The 17,811-nt window shown below is 46.4% G+C and overlaps 1 protein-coding gene across 1 annotated transcript in view; it reads left to right on the forward strand.

Annotated features, from left to right (window-relative positions):
* LOC119444342 (glucose dehydrogenase [FAD, quinone]) overlaps nucleotides 1–17,811 on the forward strand; it is an 86,829-nt gene that overhangs the window by 49,801 nt on the left and 19,217 nt on the right. The window contains exons 5-8 of the mRNA XM_049664549.1: nucleotides 3,803–3,970; nucleotides 5,488–5,632; nucleotides 13,763–13,926; nucleotides 16,861–17,038. Coding sequence (XP_049520506.1) covers nucleotides 3,803–3,970; nucleotides 5,488–5,632; nucleotides 13,763–13,926; nucleotides 16,861–17,038 — 655 coding nt within the window. The remainder of the gene's footprint in view (nucleotides 1–3,802; nucleotides 3,971–5,487; nucleotides 5,633–13,762; nucleotides 13,927–16,860; nucleotides 17,039–17,811) is intronic.

Here is a 17,811-nt window from a genome sequence, read left to right on the forward strand (position 1 = left end):
ACGCAAGTGACTGAGCAGTCGAGAAGTTGTCAAATGTCATTGACGTCAATTGCAGGGTAGGCCTTCTTTTCCAACCAATTTGTTGTACAGCAGTAGACTGGAGAGGGTGCAAATTACTTTGCAGATTATCTATTTATTGAAATGAAAATACTAACGCGCAATGTAAACTTGTGAAAGAAGGTTTTTTTTTGTTTTGGCGAGTTACCCACAATTTTCCATATCGGGTAAGTTTCAACCCTCCTTTGGGGTCCGATCCCGGAGATTGTGCAGTTTCAAAATGTGTGCAATATGTGCTGCAGGGTATGTAGGTATGCTACGCGTAGAATGTAGAAGCGCGTGTGCTTTGCGCAATGCCCATAGCCATGGACAGAAAGAGAGAGGGGGATTTTTTTACAGGACTGACAGAGAGTTTGACCTGACTTGGTGTGCTCTAATGTGCTATTCTGCACTGGGAAAGAGTTTGGCTGGACCATCAGGAAAAAAAAAGGGGGGGGGGGACGCAGACGTGGGTACAGGCGGCCTGTGTTGCCGTTCAAGCGCTGTGCCCTTTCGTGGCTACCATATCGGGGCTAGTACAGTGAATTCTTGTTTACTTTTACATAACATGCAGAAAAGTAAAGTAAGCAAGATACTACCGACACAGTGTAACTATCTAGCCCCTCCTGAATGGCGGTCGGCATGGGAGGTGGTGCTGAGGGAAAGGGAAAAGAGAGGGATAGAATATACAGTAGGAAGAAGAGAACTGTTTACGTATCATACAATGAGGTAAACAAGCGCCTATGTAAAGATCAAAGCCCTAGTTTCGCTTCTGTTGACACTTGGGTGAAGTGTTTGCAAGCCGCACCCGCACACCGATACTGCTTAGTTGGTGTAGAGCTGACGGGATGTGAGGCCCAATATCTAAAAGGGTCAGCACATTTTAATTGCACATAGAAACTACGGTAGCGCCTCCTGGCCTGCAGTGGTTTGGCATTGATCTAGGCCACAATATGCTCTCGAAGCACCGCTGCTGCAGTACACGAATATTTTAAGAGAAAAATTGTGCAGTGATAATTTAAAGGGACCCTTCATTATGTCAAACGAAATACGAGCGCGAAATTATGAGGGTGGAGTAATTAGGCACGTTTCGAGATATTCCCAGTCGTCATGCCATCATCGTCATACTAAAGGCGTCGTCGTCTTCATGTTGCTGTCGTGACGCACGCATTCGCGTCGCTCACTCGCAATTGCTTGACGTATACGAAAACGTTGGTCCATCTGGTAAGGCTTTGCCGAACCTGATATGCTGCTGCCTGCAAAATGCGTCACATTTTCTTCCGCATGGAAGAATGTTTTAATCTTAAACTAACAGGTTGATACATTTTGCTATTATAAGTTAGCAATTCACACGACGAGACGATATTAAGCACGCGCACAGTAGGGATGATGACAAAACCGTCTCTGACAAACATAGGGCCACCTATCGAAGTCAGGCAACCTGCTCGTGGCACTTTATTCGGTTCGTCAACTTTTATCCCACAATTTTTGCTTATGGTGATGCTTTTTTAATGATGTCCGATACCTCCTAAAGCAGTTTAGCCAAATTAAACAGTTTATCTCTGAAAACTTTTAGCTTGCGGAGGAAAGACCACAGGCCTTCTCTCTCCCTACTTTACCAGTGTTCGTCGCTTACCATCCCGCCATTTCTTCTCAGGCTTCATGGCTAACCAGTTCACCGTGCGGGGTAAAGAGCGCTGGTCGACGTCGAAGGCGTTTGTGCTGCCCATCACTGGCAAGAAGGGACGCAAGAACCTCCACGTATCGACTCTTCTCCAAAGCCACAAAGGTAAGTAACAGCCCTGTCACATGCGATTTCGTTAGTTTGGTGACACGCGAAAATTATCGCTTCGTGAAAAACATGTAATTTCTGCCACTGTCCAAAGAAAGGACGTCACACCCTCCACTTATTCTTTGCTTATCTTGAGTCAATAGCTGCCTCTACCTATTATTCGGGATTAAATATGCATTATTTGAACAGTCAGCTCTGACATCTAAATAATAATTGTATCGTTTTTATCCCTGGTCTTTTTTATTTTCTCGCGCCCTCCTTCTAACCTTCCCGTCCCCTCTCCATGACACGTAACATGTTGGCAAATACTTTTACGCCAGAAAGCCTCTTTGCACTTATATAATCCAAATAATAGTATGTCTCTCTTTCCCATGCCACTGTACTAGTAAATGTTCTTTTTATTACATTTTTTGTTATCCGGTATGATGAATGGCAAATTATGAATGTAACGAACCCAGACCATCAGTAAAAGCAATAACGAAAGGAGGATTAAATGGGCGTAGAATATAATTAGTAAGTTAACAATGGCATTGCTATTGATAGCTTTCCCATTACGGCATGGACCAAGCATCTCACTGCGTGCGAATGTTCGACATTTTTAGGTATTATTAGTGCAAGAAACATCATTGTAGCGTAAATGACTTGAAACTGATGGCATCGAAACTGCCATACTCGTGCACTGGCAAGTGCACGAGTGACGAGACTGCTACGCTGAGGACTGCAAGTCATTTACGCTAAAATGGTGTGTTATTGTTTTATGACAGGGTACGCATGGAGTGAGAGGTCGAACTCGGTGCGTCAGTCAGAACCCTCAGAGCAGTCAGAACCTGCCCCGTGCGTAAAGCGCTGCAGTTGCGCCTGACAGACCAGCACTTCTTCTTCGGTGTATCACATACGCTGGAGATGCGCCGGCTAACCGCACGTCTTCGTTACAGTGTTTCTTCTTAAACGAATAATACCTAAAAAAAAACCTGGCAATCGGCCGCGCACGCTTGAAACAGCGAAGCTGGGCGATCGGAGCCCAGCATTTTCCGGAAGTGTGCGCGAACTTTTCATCTTATTACTCATGATGATGATAATTTCTTTTCGCTCGAAACAAAATAATTAAATTATGGAGTTTTACGTGCCAGTTAAACCCGACCTGATTATGAGGCACGCCGTAGTGGGGGACTCCGGAAATTTGGACTAGCTGGGGTTCTTTACGTGCACCTGAATCTAAGTACACGGGTGTTTCGCATTTCGCCCCCATCAAAATGCGGCCACCGTGGCCGGAATTCGATCCCGCGACCTCGTGCTCAGCAGCCAACACCATAGCCACTGAGTAACTACGGCAGGTGTCTTTTCGCTCGAACGTACGGCCGTCCCTGCACGTTGCATAGCGCAGCTTGCAATGCCGACACCGCGTTCCACTGCCGACACTGCGTTCCAGGAGACCCGCTCCATGAATGCATCTCTCTCTCTCTCTCTCGCTCTCATAGCGCGCAAAACCTCTCACCTCGCAGAGCACGAGTGTACGAACGCGCCAGCTGTAGACGAAGACGACGACGCTCAAACGCAATCATATGGTCGCATAAATGCATGTTCTTCAAGCGGGGCTGTATAGCCTAGTGGTTACGACGCTCGCCTTCGAACCGGAGGCACGCGGGCTCGAATCCTGCCTCGGCAAAAAAGTTTATTTTATTTGCTTTCTTGGTAGTTTCTTGATACGCCACACAAATTACGGCTGCCTTAAATAGCTTTGCTGTTAAAATGTCAAACATTCGCACGCCGTGACACACGTGGTCATGCACAACTTCAAATAAGTAGCACTCAGTCAGCGAGAACAGCTGTTTGAGTTTCAGGCAGTTCTCTCTCTCTCTCTTATCGCTGAGAGTGAAACAGCTGCGCTGAGCACGGATCACCGAAGTTGCTGAGATCAACGCGTCTTCATTATCTGTCTGAAAGTACCTGTTATACGTGTCCCCTGTTGCGCAGATCTTGTTCGACGGAATGCGAGCAGTGGGCGTCACCTTCAAGAAGAACCAGCGTAAGCACACTGTTCGCGCAGCCAAGGAGATCATCGTATCCGCAGGAGTCATCAACTCACCCAAGCTGCTCATGCTGTCGGGCGTTGGACCAAAGAAGCACCTCGAAGAGATGAACGTGGGTTTACTTCTTCTGTGGCTTCATTGCAGAGCACGTGTTAGCTGCCTCCTGTAAAGGCGACAGCAAAGGTTGTTTTGATTTCAATTATCTTGCGCATGTCGATTGAAAGTACTTAAAAGGCTGCCACCCGGCAGTGCTGGCGATTGTGATCCATGATTATGCAAGGAGCACGTCTCTTCATGTGAATAATTTCCGTTTCAAAAAAAGTGAACCCCCAAAATGGTTTAAAAAATACAATCTGCTGTATTTACGAGACAATGCCACGACATATTCCTCCGGGGGACTACGAATTCACTTTAGCCACTTTCTTTTTATTTAATAATTATTTTGGACAATACATAAAATAGCCCGCGGGTCAGGACAACAGGAGGTTACTGTCCTGCTGACAAAAGCAAATAGGCTCTTGATGGTTCTTTAACGTGAGCGTAAATCTAAGTGCACGATGACCTTTACATTTGGCCCCCATCGAAAAGCGGCCGCCACGGGTCCGAACCCATGACCCCGGGCTTAGCAACGAAAACGCATATGTGGTATAACTTAATTGACAATCTCACTCTATTTAAACTTGTTCTAATGAGGCCTTATTCTTGCTGATTCCGCGACACATCTTTCTCCTTTACATCGTATCTACGATCTAAAGACCCCGGACATAATGATCTAAAACAAACCACTCCTTTCAATCCTTTCTGTATCTTGTCAAGTTGCTCCTTGCACAACCATTCGAGGAACAGTGGACTCACACTGGCTGCTGCTCTAGACAAAAAATTTCGTCGGCCCTTCCACTCCGTGAAGATGGTAAACCAGCGAAACTGAAACGTGCGGCCCCGGTGTATATCGCTGGGTTAATGTCGAGGGTTCATTAAAGTATTTCTCAATTATGAGCTTACGCATACGTTGGAGTGCGACGGAGAGAACGACGTCACTGACGGTGCCCGCAGTCCGCCGTTGTCGCTTGCGTTCGATGTCTCGAGTTTGCTCGCCGGACTGGTAGCAGCATTTGCCCGCCATTGCCGCTTGCGATTCTTCGAAATTAAATTGCTTCAAAATTAAATCTGTCCGTCAGGGTAAGACAATGAATGGCTCATACGCCCTTAAGCAATGGCTCATACCCCGGTAAACATGGCCTACCCATTACGACGACAAAAGAGAAGTCAAATTCTACGCTGGAATAATGAGTGGCAACGCAGCCAGCTGTGAAAGAAGACGACGCTCGAGCCAGTGCTGATGATCATAGTTTTCTGTACACAGGTGATTTCGCCTAGCCATATAAAGTTCCACTTTAATACGTTCTCTGAAACTGTTCAGTACACTGGTGTCTCTGGCAGCGTATGTTCAACACATTTGCGCCTATTTTCACGCGGAATGCTAGGGTAGCTACTACGGCTTCAAGAGAACAGAGCAGTTGTTTAAGCAAAGAGTGGTGCTGCGGCAAGTGTTGACTTAGACAGCCGAGTAGGAGTGCCTCGTGTACAGCCCAGACTCTATGAGCTTACACTCACGCTTCTATACTGCAGATTCCGGTGGTGGCGGATCTTCCGGTTGGCGAGAATTTGCAGGACCACGCTTTGGCCGCCGGATCGCTGGTGCACCTGAACGAGAGCCTCGGCGAGGGATTCACCGGCGTTAGGGGAGCCATCGAGTACTACCGGTACAACACGGGTGAGACTTATGTACACGTGGGATATATGCGCAACGGGCTTAGAGAGATTGCCCGGCCTCACACGTTTCCCGGTGCATAACGGTACCCATTGGGGCATGTCCAGAACAGAGCCTTTGGGAGTGGCATGCACGAAAGCGTTAATTTATATATACAGTATATCGCGCGTGCTTGCCTTATTGCGTGTGGTCACTCACAGGGACGAGTAGAATACATTCTACACTTGGCTGAGCCCAATATAAGAACGGGTAAACAACTCTTTTCTGGTCCAATAACAGTTTTATGGTCCAGTAATATAATAAATTGTTGATGCCCTTGGTTTTACTACTTTGGGTGCGTTAGAGTGGGCCCATTAAGCAAAGTTTGAACTCTGTCCAGCAAAAATGAAGAGGTTAATTCGGGAGCCCAATACACATGCACTTCATAGGTAGGAAAAACTTTATTTTTGTCTGGCAAGTTAATAGGGTGGGCTTCACCCTGCCTAGGCGTCTGCCACGGCTCTGGTGGCGTCGTTTGCCCGCTGGACTGCCCACAGTTGATCGTCTGGGGCTGAGCTGAGCAGCACTTCATGGAAGTAAAGCATTTTACGATCATCATTGATTCACTCCATAACTACCAAACGCCCCTGGTTAATGTTTCATTCATTACTTAGGGCGCATACATACGTTGGAGAAAGAAAGGTGGTCAGTAGTCGTGACAAATTCCTTTAGTAGGAGCCCTTAGACTACGAGAGGTTTCGAGCCATTCGCCCCAAAAGAATTTTATCGAATTTCGTCGCTTTTAATAAAGGGTCAATTGGGCGAGCTGGTAATGTTTCATTTATAAAAAGGCGTTTATAATAAGGAACAAGGCAAAGAAGGGAGGCAGGTTACATGCGCCGTAATCGCTGTACCACAGTTTTGTCGCGCCGTCATGTGTAAGGAAGTCTTTGTGGGAAGATGATGTCAACCCCGAAGAATTTCGCAGCAAGTTGGGGGACGGATATCTCCGGACGATCTATAGTTTCTAAATACATACAGAGTGGGGAGCCAAGAAAGCTACCAGGCAAGCAGTAGCGTCCCAGGATCTCTGCCAGGGGGGGGGGGGGGGGGGGGGGGGGGGGGTTGACAGTTTGCCAATACCATCTAAATAGCACTAATTTCAATTTCTTCACGGGAAATTGTCATAAAATGCGCTTTTTGTGAGTGTGCAGACGATTGCGCGTCTTACATATTAGTTGCAGTACTCTAATGCGCAAGGAAAAAAAGGGTTTAACAACGAGGGGGGTTAAGTCGGCCTCAGGGGGGGGGGGGGGGCTACAACCCCCGAACCCCCCCCCCCCCCCCCCCCCCCCCGTCGGTGCGCCACTGCAGGCAAGAGCAAAGCCCGGCCAGCTTGCTGTTTATGCGTAGCAGATGAGCCCAGTGACCGTCTACTCGTGCTGAGAGCTTTACCTCGGCAATTAGAGATTCGCATGGGGGCTCTTAGTGCACTTTGAGTGTGCTTATAGAGAGGTGTTATGAACTCGTATCACGTTGCGCGTTGGCTTATAGTACGCCTCATCTGGTTAGTTCTATTTGACAATGAAAGTATAGCTAAGGGCTCGAAACTAGGTTTGGCGTTTGCGTTCTTCGGCCCATTACCACCGAAAACCATCCTTGTCATAGGTTAAGTTTTGGTGTTTTACGTGCCAAATTCAAGGTATGATTACGAGGCACACCCTAGTGCGGGACTGCGTATTAATTATTAGCACCTGAGGTTCTGTAACATGCGCCCATTGCACAATGCTAGGGTGGTCTTGCATTTCGTTCTCATCGAAATGCGGCCTCCGCGCCCGTCATTTGATCCCGCGATCTCTTGTTGAGCAGGGCAACGTCATAGCTGCCAAGCCGGCACGACGGGTCATCCTCGTCATTGCATACGTTCCTAATTTCGCCCTTGCTATATTGCGAAGGAAAACTAAGCGTTGCTCAGAAGAACAGGGATTCAGACTCATGGCCCACCAGTAATGAGTAGCTGACAGCTGGACGCACTTACTCCCATTTCATTAATTGGTAAGTTTAGCGAAAGGTTGCGCTCCATGCAGATTCAAAAAGCGGCGACCTCTATTATTGTGATCCTGGGGCCACAGCAAGCAACACTGTAGCGAATGAGGTCAACTTTGTCAATAAGGATAAGTTCTCGGGAGAATGACTGCTGTAAGAAGCAGCTGGCTATCACAGTAAATAAGTTCAGAGCCTCAGGAACTGGCTCGAGCCTGCATATTTTGGATGCGAAAGCGTCAAATGGCCCATTGAGCGAAAAAGCCGGCTTCTGTTGCAGCGAAACGCCATGTAAATTCCCATTGGCTGCGACGCCACGTCACGAGCGCACCTCGACGGAGCAGAGTGGGAGAATCGGCACACCTGCTGCTGCATCAGCGCGCCAGATGTTGCGTGAGGGGAGAGGGTATTTCCGCCCGTATCTCTCCCTCTCTCTCTCACCCCCACTGGGCTTAGCTGCTGCGCGCGCCTGCCAGCCTTAGTGGCTGCTGCTGCTTCCTTGGCCTCTCGTCGTGGCTTGCGGCATCCTTTTCACAGCAATATCGTTCAAATGATTTCGGTTTAAAGCCAACATGCTAGCGTAGAAACGAACAAAAAGAAATAAGCAGCACCAATTTCATCGAAAAACTTGATAACATACCCCGCAGAAAAACTAGAAAACATTACTCGCAGCGCAAATCTCGAAGGACCATTCAGCGGCATTGAACTGCAAATTTATGCTTTCGCATTCATAACTCATAAGTGCTTGCGTATTGTCGGATTTTTTGTTTCTTTCGATTTCTTTTTGTTTTGTTTTGGCCTCGGCAGTGTGTCCGGGTGTATACGGAACACGGTAGCGTCGATTTCTTGACTGCATTTTGGGACAACTGACTCTAATGGCATCACGTGGGCAGCATCTTAGGTCCGTTCCTTTTTAACGTGTTTATAAATGATCTCGTCCATATCTCCAAGAAAGCTAAATTCATAATATATGCCCACGACACTAGTTTATCTTTATCTGGAAACTCATCGAATGAGCTCCTGCTCGAAGCTAACGTCATATTAGAAAGCCTCCATAACTGGTCACATGTAAACAGCTTAATGATTAATTATAATAAAACAAAGGCGGTCATTTTTCGTTCAATAAATCGGAATGTTACGGTATCAATCCCACTGCTTATTGGAGACTACGTCATCGAAATCGAAAATAAATATAAATCTCTTGGCGTAATAGTTGACGAACATCTTAAATGGGCTGATCACTTTCGTTATCTTTCTTCAAACTTGTCAAAATCTGTAGGAGCTCTTTCACGAGGGCGCGACTTGTTTCCCGTGAAAGTAAAAAAATTAATATATCATTCACTATTTCATTCTCAAATAAGTTACTGTCATCTTGTGTGGGAAACTGCAGCTCGCATGCATCGAACCCAACTACTACTTCTGCAAAAAAAAAAAAAAAGCTATCCGCATAGTTTCTGGCTCAGACTACCTAGCTCATACCAGATCATTGTTTATTAAACATAGAATACCTCCCATCCATCATCTAGTGTCATTTACCATACTTCGCGCCTTGAATAACTTGATCTTACCTCGGGCTAAGTTCATAATCCAACTATCATCGGTGACACAATCGCACACTCATACTAGCACCAGACGCAAAGAGAAATGGCATCTACCCCGACTTCGCACAACGTATGGCTCCCAAATGTTGCATTTCGTGGTTCCGAACACCCTAAACACAAACAAATGGTACATAGAAAATATGAACCTAAGCAAAAAAACATTTGTTCAGCAATTTTTTGAGCATGTGGTGTGCTCAAACCCAAATTAGAGATTCTTTTTATATTTTTTGCCACGGTATAAAGGGAAAATACTGCTATGTATTTTGTTTGAACATGATGTGCTATATCGTAGTGTGGAATTGCAATCATGTTTTAAACATTGTTTCTGCTATACCACTGTTTTTCTTTAATTTTTCACTATCAGTGCATTGAGTATTGGAATTTTACTTTTGTCTTGCATTTAGTTTAATTGTAATTCTATATTGTGTACGGTTCCTTGATTCATGATATATGTGAAATTGTTTTTTTCCGCTTCACTGCTGCCATTTTGTAAATGGCCCTGGACCCCGTCAAGCTGCTTCAAGGCAGCTTTTTGTCCCGGGCCTTTTTCTCTTGGAGAAATAAAATGAATCTTGAATCTTAATCCTTTTTCTTGTTTTCTCGTTGCTATTAGGCAAGAAACACCGAGAAATTTTCTTGATAAGTGGCTATATTCCGTGCAGCATTCCCAGCCTCTCCCTATGCCAGTAGGATAAATTAGTTTTTATGTTGTTTAAATATATTTCATTGCTGATTCAATGGTTTTTCCGGAATGCCATTTGAAATGCCATGTCATTGAGCAAAGTACCACTTGTATCATTACCGCCAGAGTCGTACGTAACAAATTACATGCAAGGAATTACTTGTAATGAACTACATTATTGGTAGTTTTGTAATTTATATAACTTACTTTCTTCCTTGGTAATGCTCAGTCTACTTAAATTACTTTTTTAGTAACCAATTGCATATTAGCAGTTACTTTATTGACAGGACAAGCTGTAACAGGCGACGTAGCTTTGTGCACTTGAATTAGGTGGCAACTTAGTAGAACAGCCGCAGTCGTGCCACGCAGCAGCCTCGCGGATGGGCAATTCAGACAGCCAAACCATGGCGCTCAATGTTTGTTTCATCATCTTATCGCTCCCCTTGACGTTGAACAAGGAATTAAACCACGATGGCCACTTCGTACGTTGATGTGAGGATATCGTCTACGGACTATTTTTGAGCTTTTCATTGGCCTTGCCGATTTCACCGTCCGCGAGTTCCAGCAACAATGAAGTGCTGCGCTTCATAAAGTTTGTGGATCCCGAAACGAGATTTGCCGTATTGACTAACCACAGTCTTGTGCAAAAAGTGTTACAACACCGCCCTTTCTTCCAGCGTGTACATCAAGCAAGTTTGTATTGTCACTGATGTTGTGTTCACAAGAAAAACGAAGAAAGGTGGCAGACAAAAAGTTTGAAAAGCAATTGTTAGTAAAGAGACACAACTTGTGAAGGGGGCGAAAGTCACACGAAAGCGCATGCTAGCCCATTCTATTTACTGAATTTGTGCATCGTAAATAAAAGCGTAATAAAGTCAAAGTAACGCTGAAATGATCTCTTGAATAAAAAAAATATTACTTATTTTTGTAATATTACATTTTTTAAGGAAGTCATTGTAAGTGGTCTCTTTCATCTGTAACGAGTAGTAAACGGCTTACCGCGGACATTTTAAGCAACTACTTCATTCTTTTTTTTTTTTTTTGCTTTAGTCGATATTTGTATTATTATTTTTCTTCGTGCTTGCCGATCGGAAATTGTTACTTCTACGTAACGTAACAAGCGAAACCTTGTTTCTCCTGTAAGGCTTGGTGTTGTGTAGACTTTATTTCCTTTCTTTCGTCGATGTAAACAATTTGTGTCATATCGCAAGGACTGAGAAACGTATACGTCCTCTTTTTGTACTCGTGTTTCTCGCCATGTTGTGTCCATACGTCCTGCGTCGCGTCTGATGATCAGCTACTTATGTGTTTTCTGCATTTGCCTCTGAGAGTAGGTTAAAATTTGGTCGCGATAATTCACGATATAGTTTGTTACGTGCCTTTCGTGTACAATATGCTATGTGAGGTTTGACTAGAAACCAGTGACGAGTCAGGACATGATACGAATTGGTGCACATCATACACAATGTGACTTACAAACAACTTTAACTTCGAAGAAACATATTTGCAGAAAGAGTGTTCGCGTCTCTGCTTTTCGCACGAGCTCAAATGCATGCGTATTACATTTCTCAGCGTTTCTCGTATTCTGGGTGTCACGCACAGACCACTCGTACACAACACGCAACTTGGATTTAAAACGTACGTATCATGAGCACTTCTTAACCTACTCAAGGCCTTTGGAGCACCCAGACTACTACGGTAGTTTGATCTAGCGGCAACCCCATTAATTAGAATTTTGCCAATAACGTCAAGTCGAAGCTTGGTTGGTAACAAAACTTCAAAGCTAGGAGCAACACAAAGAGTGTTGCGTAAGAAAATAACTGATTTAAGCGAAAGTTATAGGAACGTTAGATTATAATACAGACTGCACACTGGAAATTCAGGAAATAACGCGGATAGTATTCAATTTCAGATTAACCTTTACCCACTCGACAGCTTATTTAATTCGCGAAAAAGATAAGCGCTAGTGAGATGCAGTAAGAGAAAAGGCAACGCGGTACACGGTGGCAAAGTCGTTGACCAATGAGATGAGGTCTCGAGTTAGGGTTAAGTGGCGCTCTGTGGGAAAGGCTGCCGTCCTTCAGGAAACTTATATCAACCGACGACGATGACAAGGGCGTGAAGCATCTGCACGTAACTGGAAAACTGATGGTTGTTACTGATGCATCGTCACTGGCACACCTCCTTGTCACTGCGCACACTTCCAGCGCCTCTAAAAAGCCCCTCTTCCATTAAAGGTTGTTCACTGTTGTACGCTCGTGTCTGCACGCTTTAGTGGCGACGAGAGTCATCGCTCTGCGACCATGGCTGCGCACGGGGGACCACCAGCTTTTGGTGAGGAGGCGGACAACTGGGAGGCTTACAAGCTGCGTTTGGAATGGTTTGGAAGTATACTTCGAGGTTCACGACGTCACGGACGGCAAGAAGCGCAGGGCAATTTTGATCACAGCTTTGAGCACAAGGACAGTGGATCTAATGGCTGCGCGCTGCGCGCCGGTGAAGATATAGGACCTTAAATACGACGATGCCGTGAAGTTCCTCTGTGAGCAATTTGCTCAGACATGTAACGAAATTGCAGAATCGTACAAGTTCTTTACAAGGATTCAGCTTGCAGGAGAGTCCGCAAACGAATTCATAGTGGAGATACGAAAAATTGCAAGCAGGTGTAATTTCGGTGATGCCCTCACCAGGATGCTAAGGGACCGCATTGTCTGTGGGCGGCGCGACGCGAATGTGCGTCAGAAACTGTTGGCAAAAACGTAACTCACGCTGAGAGAGGCGGAAGAGGCAGCACGCGCTGCAGAGATGGCGGCTGCAAACGCAGACGAGATGGCGAGTGCCCAAGATACAGGCAACGTGCACGCTATGCTTATGATGAAGAGCAAATGCCAGCCAAGCAGATTTCCGCCACTGCGAGACTACGAACAAGCAAGACAGGTGGCACGAAGGGGCGTGCACATGCTGCGGCACAAGCGATCATACAGCGAGAAATGCAAGTTCCGTCATGCTAAATGTTTTAATTTTAAGAGGCAAGAGCACCTAGCTCGGGTGTGCCAGCAGCGCCAGTATCAACAGCACAGAGTAGCCCACTGTGAAGGACACTGGTCGGACAATGGCTATAAAAAGCCTCTTTTCCATTAAACGCTGTTCACTGTTGTACGCTCGTGTCTGCACGCTTCAGTTACCATGAGCTCCTGTCCTGTGCTGGCAGAGCGTAAGGTGCTAAAGACGAGGGACAGCGCTGCCGCGCCTAGAAAGGGCAAACTTTGGGGTGTGAAAGGTGCAAGCACAATTACAGGAAAAGCTCTGCTTCTAGTATCACCAAAGTAATACGCTCTCAAGGTCGACAATGAATCGCTTTCGCCGATAACGTCGATGCGTTGTCGCTGAAATGCGCAGATGCGTTGATTAGGGATGAAAAATACTGCGCCGACCAAGCGTCTCCATGAAAAATCCCATTATCGATATTTATACAGTGTACGCTTTGGCCTTGTGGAATCGTCGTTTTCAGTTTTTATACAATTTCAATGAATATTACGTTTGGTAACGCATACTGGTGTTCAAATCATCATGCATGGATTTATTTTAATTGAATTATTTAACTTTGTTATATGCTTACATTTACCGCTAGAGTATGGCGCCATGTGTAAGCATTTGCATATGGTCATTTTTTAATTTTCTATTTAGATAAATGCCTTTATTCACCTATTTATATCACATGTTGCGAGCTCCATACAATCATTACGAAGTAGGCCGGTATATGTACCGAATGCCCGCTCAGTACGTGCGGCTCTTGAGTAAACTTGTATTCCATTGCCTATTACACAGGACCCTGGACACTACCAGGCGGCATCGAGGGCATAGCTTTCTACAAGACCAAGTACGCTGACCAGAACGATGACTTCCCCGACATCGAGATAATGCTGAACACGGGTCCACCGGCTTCCAGCTACACCGAGCCTTTCCTCATCGGGTTGGGGCTTAAGCAGGAGGTACGTGCTAGCCTACACGGTGACGCTAGCACAAACACGTCTTCCCGATCCTTGGTTATTGCTTTACGCTGCTAAAAAGCCATGAACCAATACACGCTCTGTAGGCCAAAGCCTCACGCTCCTCACACTTCTTATTTCAGCGGATCGCTACTGCGATTACTTCTTCATGCTGCGAGTATGTTTATATTCTGAGCTCAGTTACCGACTTGAGGATATTGCCAACTTCGTTGTTAAAGACTAAAAACAGCGGCGTTAACAGCCCTAGATGGCGGCACCTAAATGTTTGTGTAAAATAGTCTATAACGCGGTTCCCGACTTGAGGATCGTGGCACTTCCCGAATGGAGCACGTGAACGTGGCGTGCTGGTGGCTGTTTTCTCACCAGCGCACCTGCTCCTCGCGCTTGTGCGGTCCGTAAAGGGATCTGCATCTCGTCAGTGGTTTAGGACTGGGTGCTGTTTTCTATAACAGGCACACTTTCGACACATATGTACTCTATTAGTTGCTATTCCGGACCAGAAACAAATTGTAGCCGATTTTTATGCCGCTTTCACTGGTGCCGGGTGATCGGAGCGCGGTGAGGAATCGACCCGTCGGCCCCACCGATTCTGTGGCAGGCATCGTCAAACGCCATCAGCGCCGTAATTCACGGGGGCCATTCAGTCGCTTCGGCCATCGTACAAAGGTATCAAGGCAGTTTGTTCTTCGAAGGGCGTCCAATACGATGTTTCATTCCGTTGGAAAAGGTTTGAAATTCTTCTTCTTCTTTCTGGGGTTTTAGGTGCCAAGACCAGTTCTGATTATGAGGCACGCCGTAGTGGAGGGCTCCGGATTAATTTTGTCGTGCACTACAACGCAAGCACACGGGCGGTTTTCCGTTTCGCCTCCATCGAAATGCGGCCGCCGCGGTCGGGATTCGATCCCGCGATCTCGTGCTCGGCAGCGCAACGCTGGTTTGAACTTGCTAACGTGTGGTTGTTGGTACAAGACGGACGATGTGTCGTACCGTGTGCCTCCTATTTTTAAGCTCGCAATGCGTTTTTATCGGCGGCTGCCAGTTGCGCATAGAGAGAGGCTTTGCAACCATAAGTGATTGCTTCACGAAGGAATCGTCGCTGAGGCTTAACGATGCGACACGACCGCAGAGCTGGTGTTGACGTCGAATTGAATGCCTGATACTGCGTCGAAACGACGTGTTGGCACGTCAAAAATGGCTTTCACTCGCCGTAGTCGACGGGAAAACTGTATCCAGAACCTTCTGGAATACAACTCACATCATAGAGAGACATCAATGCAGAAAACCTCGAGAGAACCGTCACCAAGGCCAGTGCGGTGCCACAATTAGATTATGCAAACAGCCCGAAACTCCGAGCTCACGCACCATGAAACGTTTTCTGTGCCATGGCGGGAAAACAGGAAACTCATTTCATGCATACATACAGCGGAAGTGCGCGTACTACAGTGATATGGTGCGAAGACACGTGCTCCGTTTACATGCACCTGCAAGCTGGTGGCTGCGATGTGATGCAACTTTGTATTCGAGACGCCACGCAAGAAAACGCAACACGCTAATACTTGCCCCATGTTTCGATAGTGTGCATCCGAGCGTTTTACGCATGTGTCACCGTGTATGCTGTCCCAACCGTCGAGCGAGTAAAACCGTTGGAAACGCCATCTTGTTGCAGCACCTATGCGCTGGACAACGCCATAAGCAGGCCACGGAGCGCTCTCTCTTAAATAAGGTTCCCATAATGCATCACTGTGGTGGCCTGGTGGCGCGCGCCAGTTTCCAAAAAGGAATATTACAGTGTCAAATTGAGAATAGTTGGATGACCATGGTCATGGCCCCTTTAAATATATAGTATAATGGACGAGAAGACGTGGTACCGAGGAGCCTAACTTTTGTAAGCCACAACCACATGAAGCCTACAGACAACGAAAAGCAGGAACGCATAGTGGAAACTACGTGTCGTTTCAACTAAACTACAGAAGCGATGTAATAAAGGGAAATAAAAGTGAACGAAAAAAGCAGTTTGCCACCAGGGGGAGCAGTGCCAACATCGCCCGTAATCGCCCGCATTATGCGTGCGTTGCTCTGCTAATTCTCAGGTCCACATTATTGGGCATTTATGTGTACGTACAAGATATGAGCCCGGGAGTACTAGTTAGCGCCCCTCATGGCCACGGCGCGGTGGCCGCCATGGCATGAGTGGTGAAGAGCGTTGCTGATTAACGGACTTAGAATGTTCGAGCACATGTATCCGCCCTTGTTATTCGCTTTTTTCAAGATGTGCAAGCGACTGGCGCAAATTTTATACTTTAGAATGCCAGAAGCAAACGTTGGGGTGATACTGTCGGCTGCCGTACATCGTGGAAAAGGGTTTGCGGGCTCGGGCAGCACAGCTACCAAGAGTGAAACAATTTTAAAGGGATACAAAAGATAGGCACTAAATCAGTTGGAACTGATAAAGTTATCTTCGAAGACTTCGTTGTCGGTAATTTTCCGATAATAGGTACATTATTAGAAGAGAAATGAAGGTCGAAGTTCCATTTTTTGTTATTTCGCGTAGGAATCTCAACGTCACGGATCTCAAAGTATGTTTTCGTGTTTGGAGCTTGTTGGCTCTTTAAATGTCCCCTAAGAATGCCCTGTTCAGCCCTTGGACGCTATAGAACACAATGTAGGTCATTTTTATCAATAAAGACATAACGAGGCCTGAGCAGAAGCTGTCAAACTTCATGACGTCCGGGCGAGCTGGTGCGGGAACTTCAAGGCATCGTCGCCGCCCATGTTTCTTTTTTTGCGAGTTTCTGGCTTACCGAGAATCTTCTATTGGTACTGTAGAATGGTAATTTACTTATACGATAGAATAAATTTTTCTCTTTAGAATCCCTTTATTTACAGCGAAAGATTCCACTGGGTTGCACATTTCAGGTTTACGACAAGTACATATTGCCGCACCGCGGAGAGCCTGCAGTGAACATGATCCCTTTTGTGACGCGACCAAAGTCAAGAGGATACGTCAAGTTGCGCTCCACGGACCCTGAGGATCCCCCAATCATCGTGTCGGGCTACTACACACACCCCGACGACGTCAAGGTCATCGTTGAAGGTACGCTCTCCAGGTGTATCATGCCACTGTTCTCTTTCCCAAAAGAACATATTTGCAGGTACCGTATGATAAACAAGACGTAGTCTCGCCGGAAAGGTGACGCATTGATTGCGATAGCAAATAAGTAGACAGCTATAAAAAGAATAATAGTTTTATCAGCCGTATAAACTTGTAAACATTCGTTTACCAACTAAATTACCAAGCATGGTGTCACGCGCGCACAAGCAAACATGAATACATCATGACATCTTGACCACTAATCAAGGACAATGACACAGAAAGAGAAACACGACACGACGGCACGTTTCTCATTCTCTGTCTTTGTCCTTGATTAGCGGCCAACATGTCATGCAGTAAACACCAACTTGGTCAAACTCAAGTTCTCATGAATACATCTTACCCGATGACCACGCACACTCGCTGTCAAAACGCTAGAGTGAGGAAGCACAGCAGCGGCAGTGGGCAAATTCACCTTTTTACTGCTTCTCGCTTCAACGCGAATGAGAGACGAAATAACTGCGCACACACGGCCGCGCCATACGCAGCACCAGCCGGAGTAGAACACGCCCTCCTTAGCCCTCCCCTCCCTCCGCTGCCTTGCGCAGGGCGGAAGACGGCGCGCATCCTCCCCGCTTTCCTCCCTAGCGCCCGCTAGATTGAGCCGCCGACGTTTTCGCTCGCACATACACCACATGGTGTGGGGCGACGATGTTATCGCCCTTGGGCTTTATACGGAACATCACGGCGACGACGATGGCAGAAATGCGCCTGGA

The sequence above is a fragment of the Dermacentor silvarum genome, chromosome 3 (assembly GCF_013339745.2).
Source record: "Dermacentor silvarum isolate Dsil-2018 chromosome 3, BIME_Dsil_1.4, whole genome shotgun sequence".
NCBI classification, from domain to species: domain Eukaryota; kingdom Metazoa; phylum Arthropoda; class Arachnida; order Ixodida; family Ixodidae; genus Dermacentor; species Dermacentor silvarum.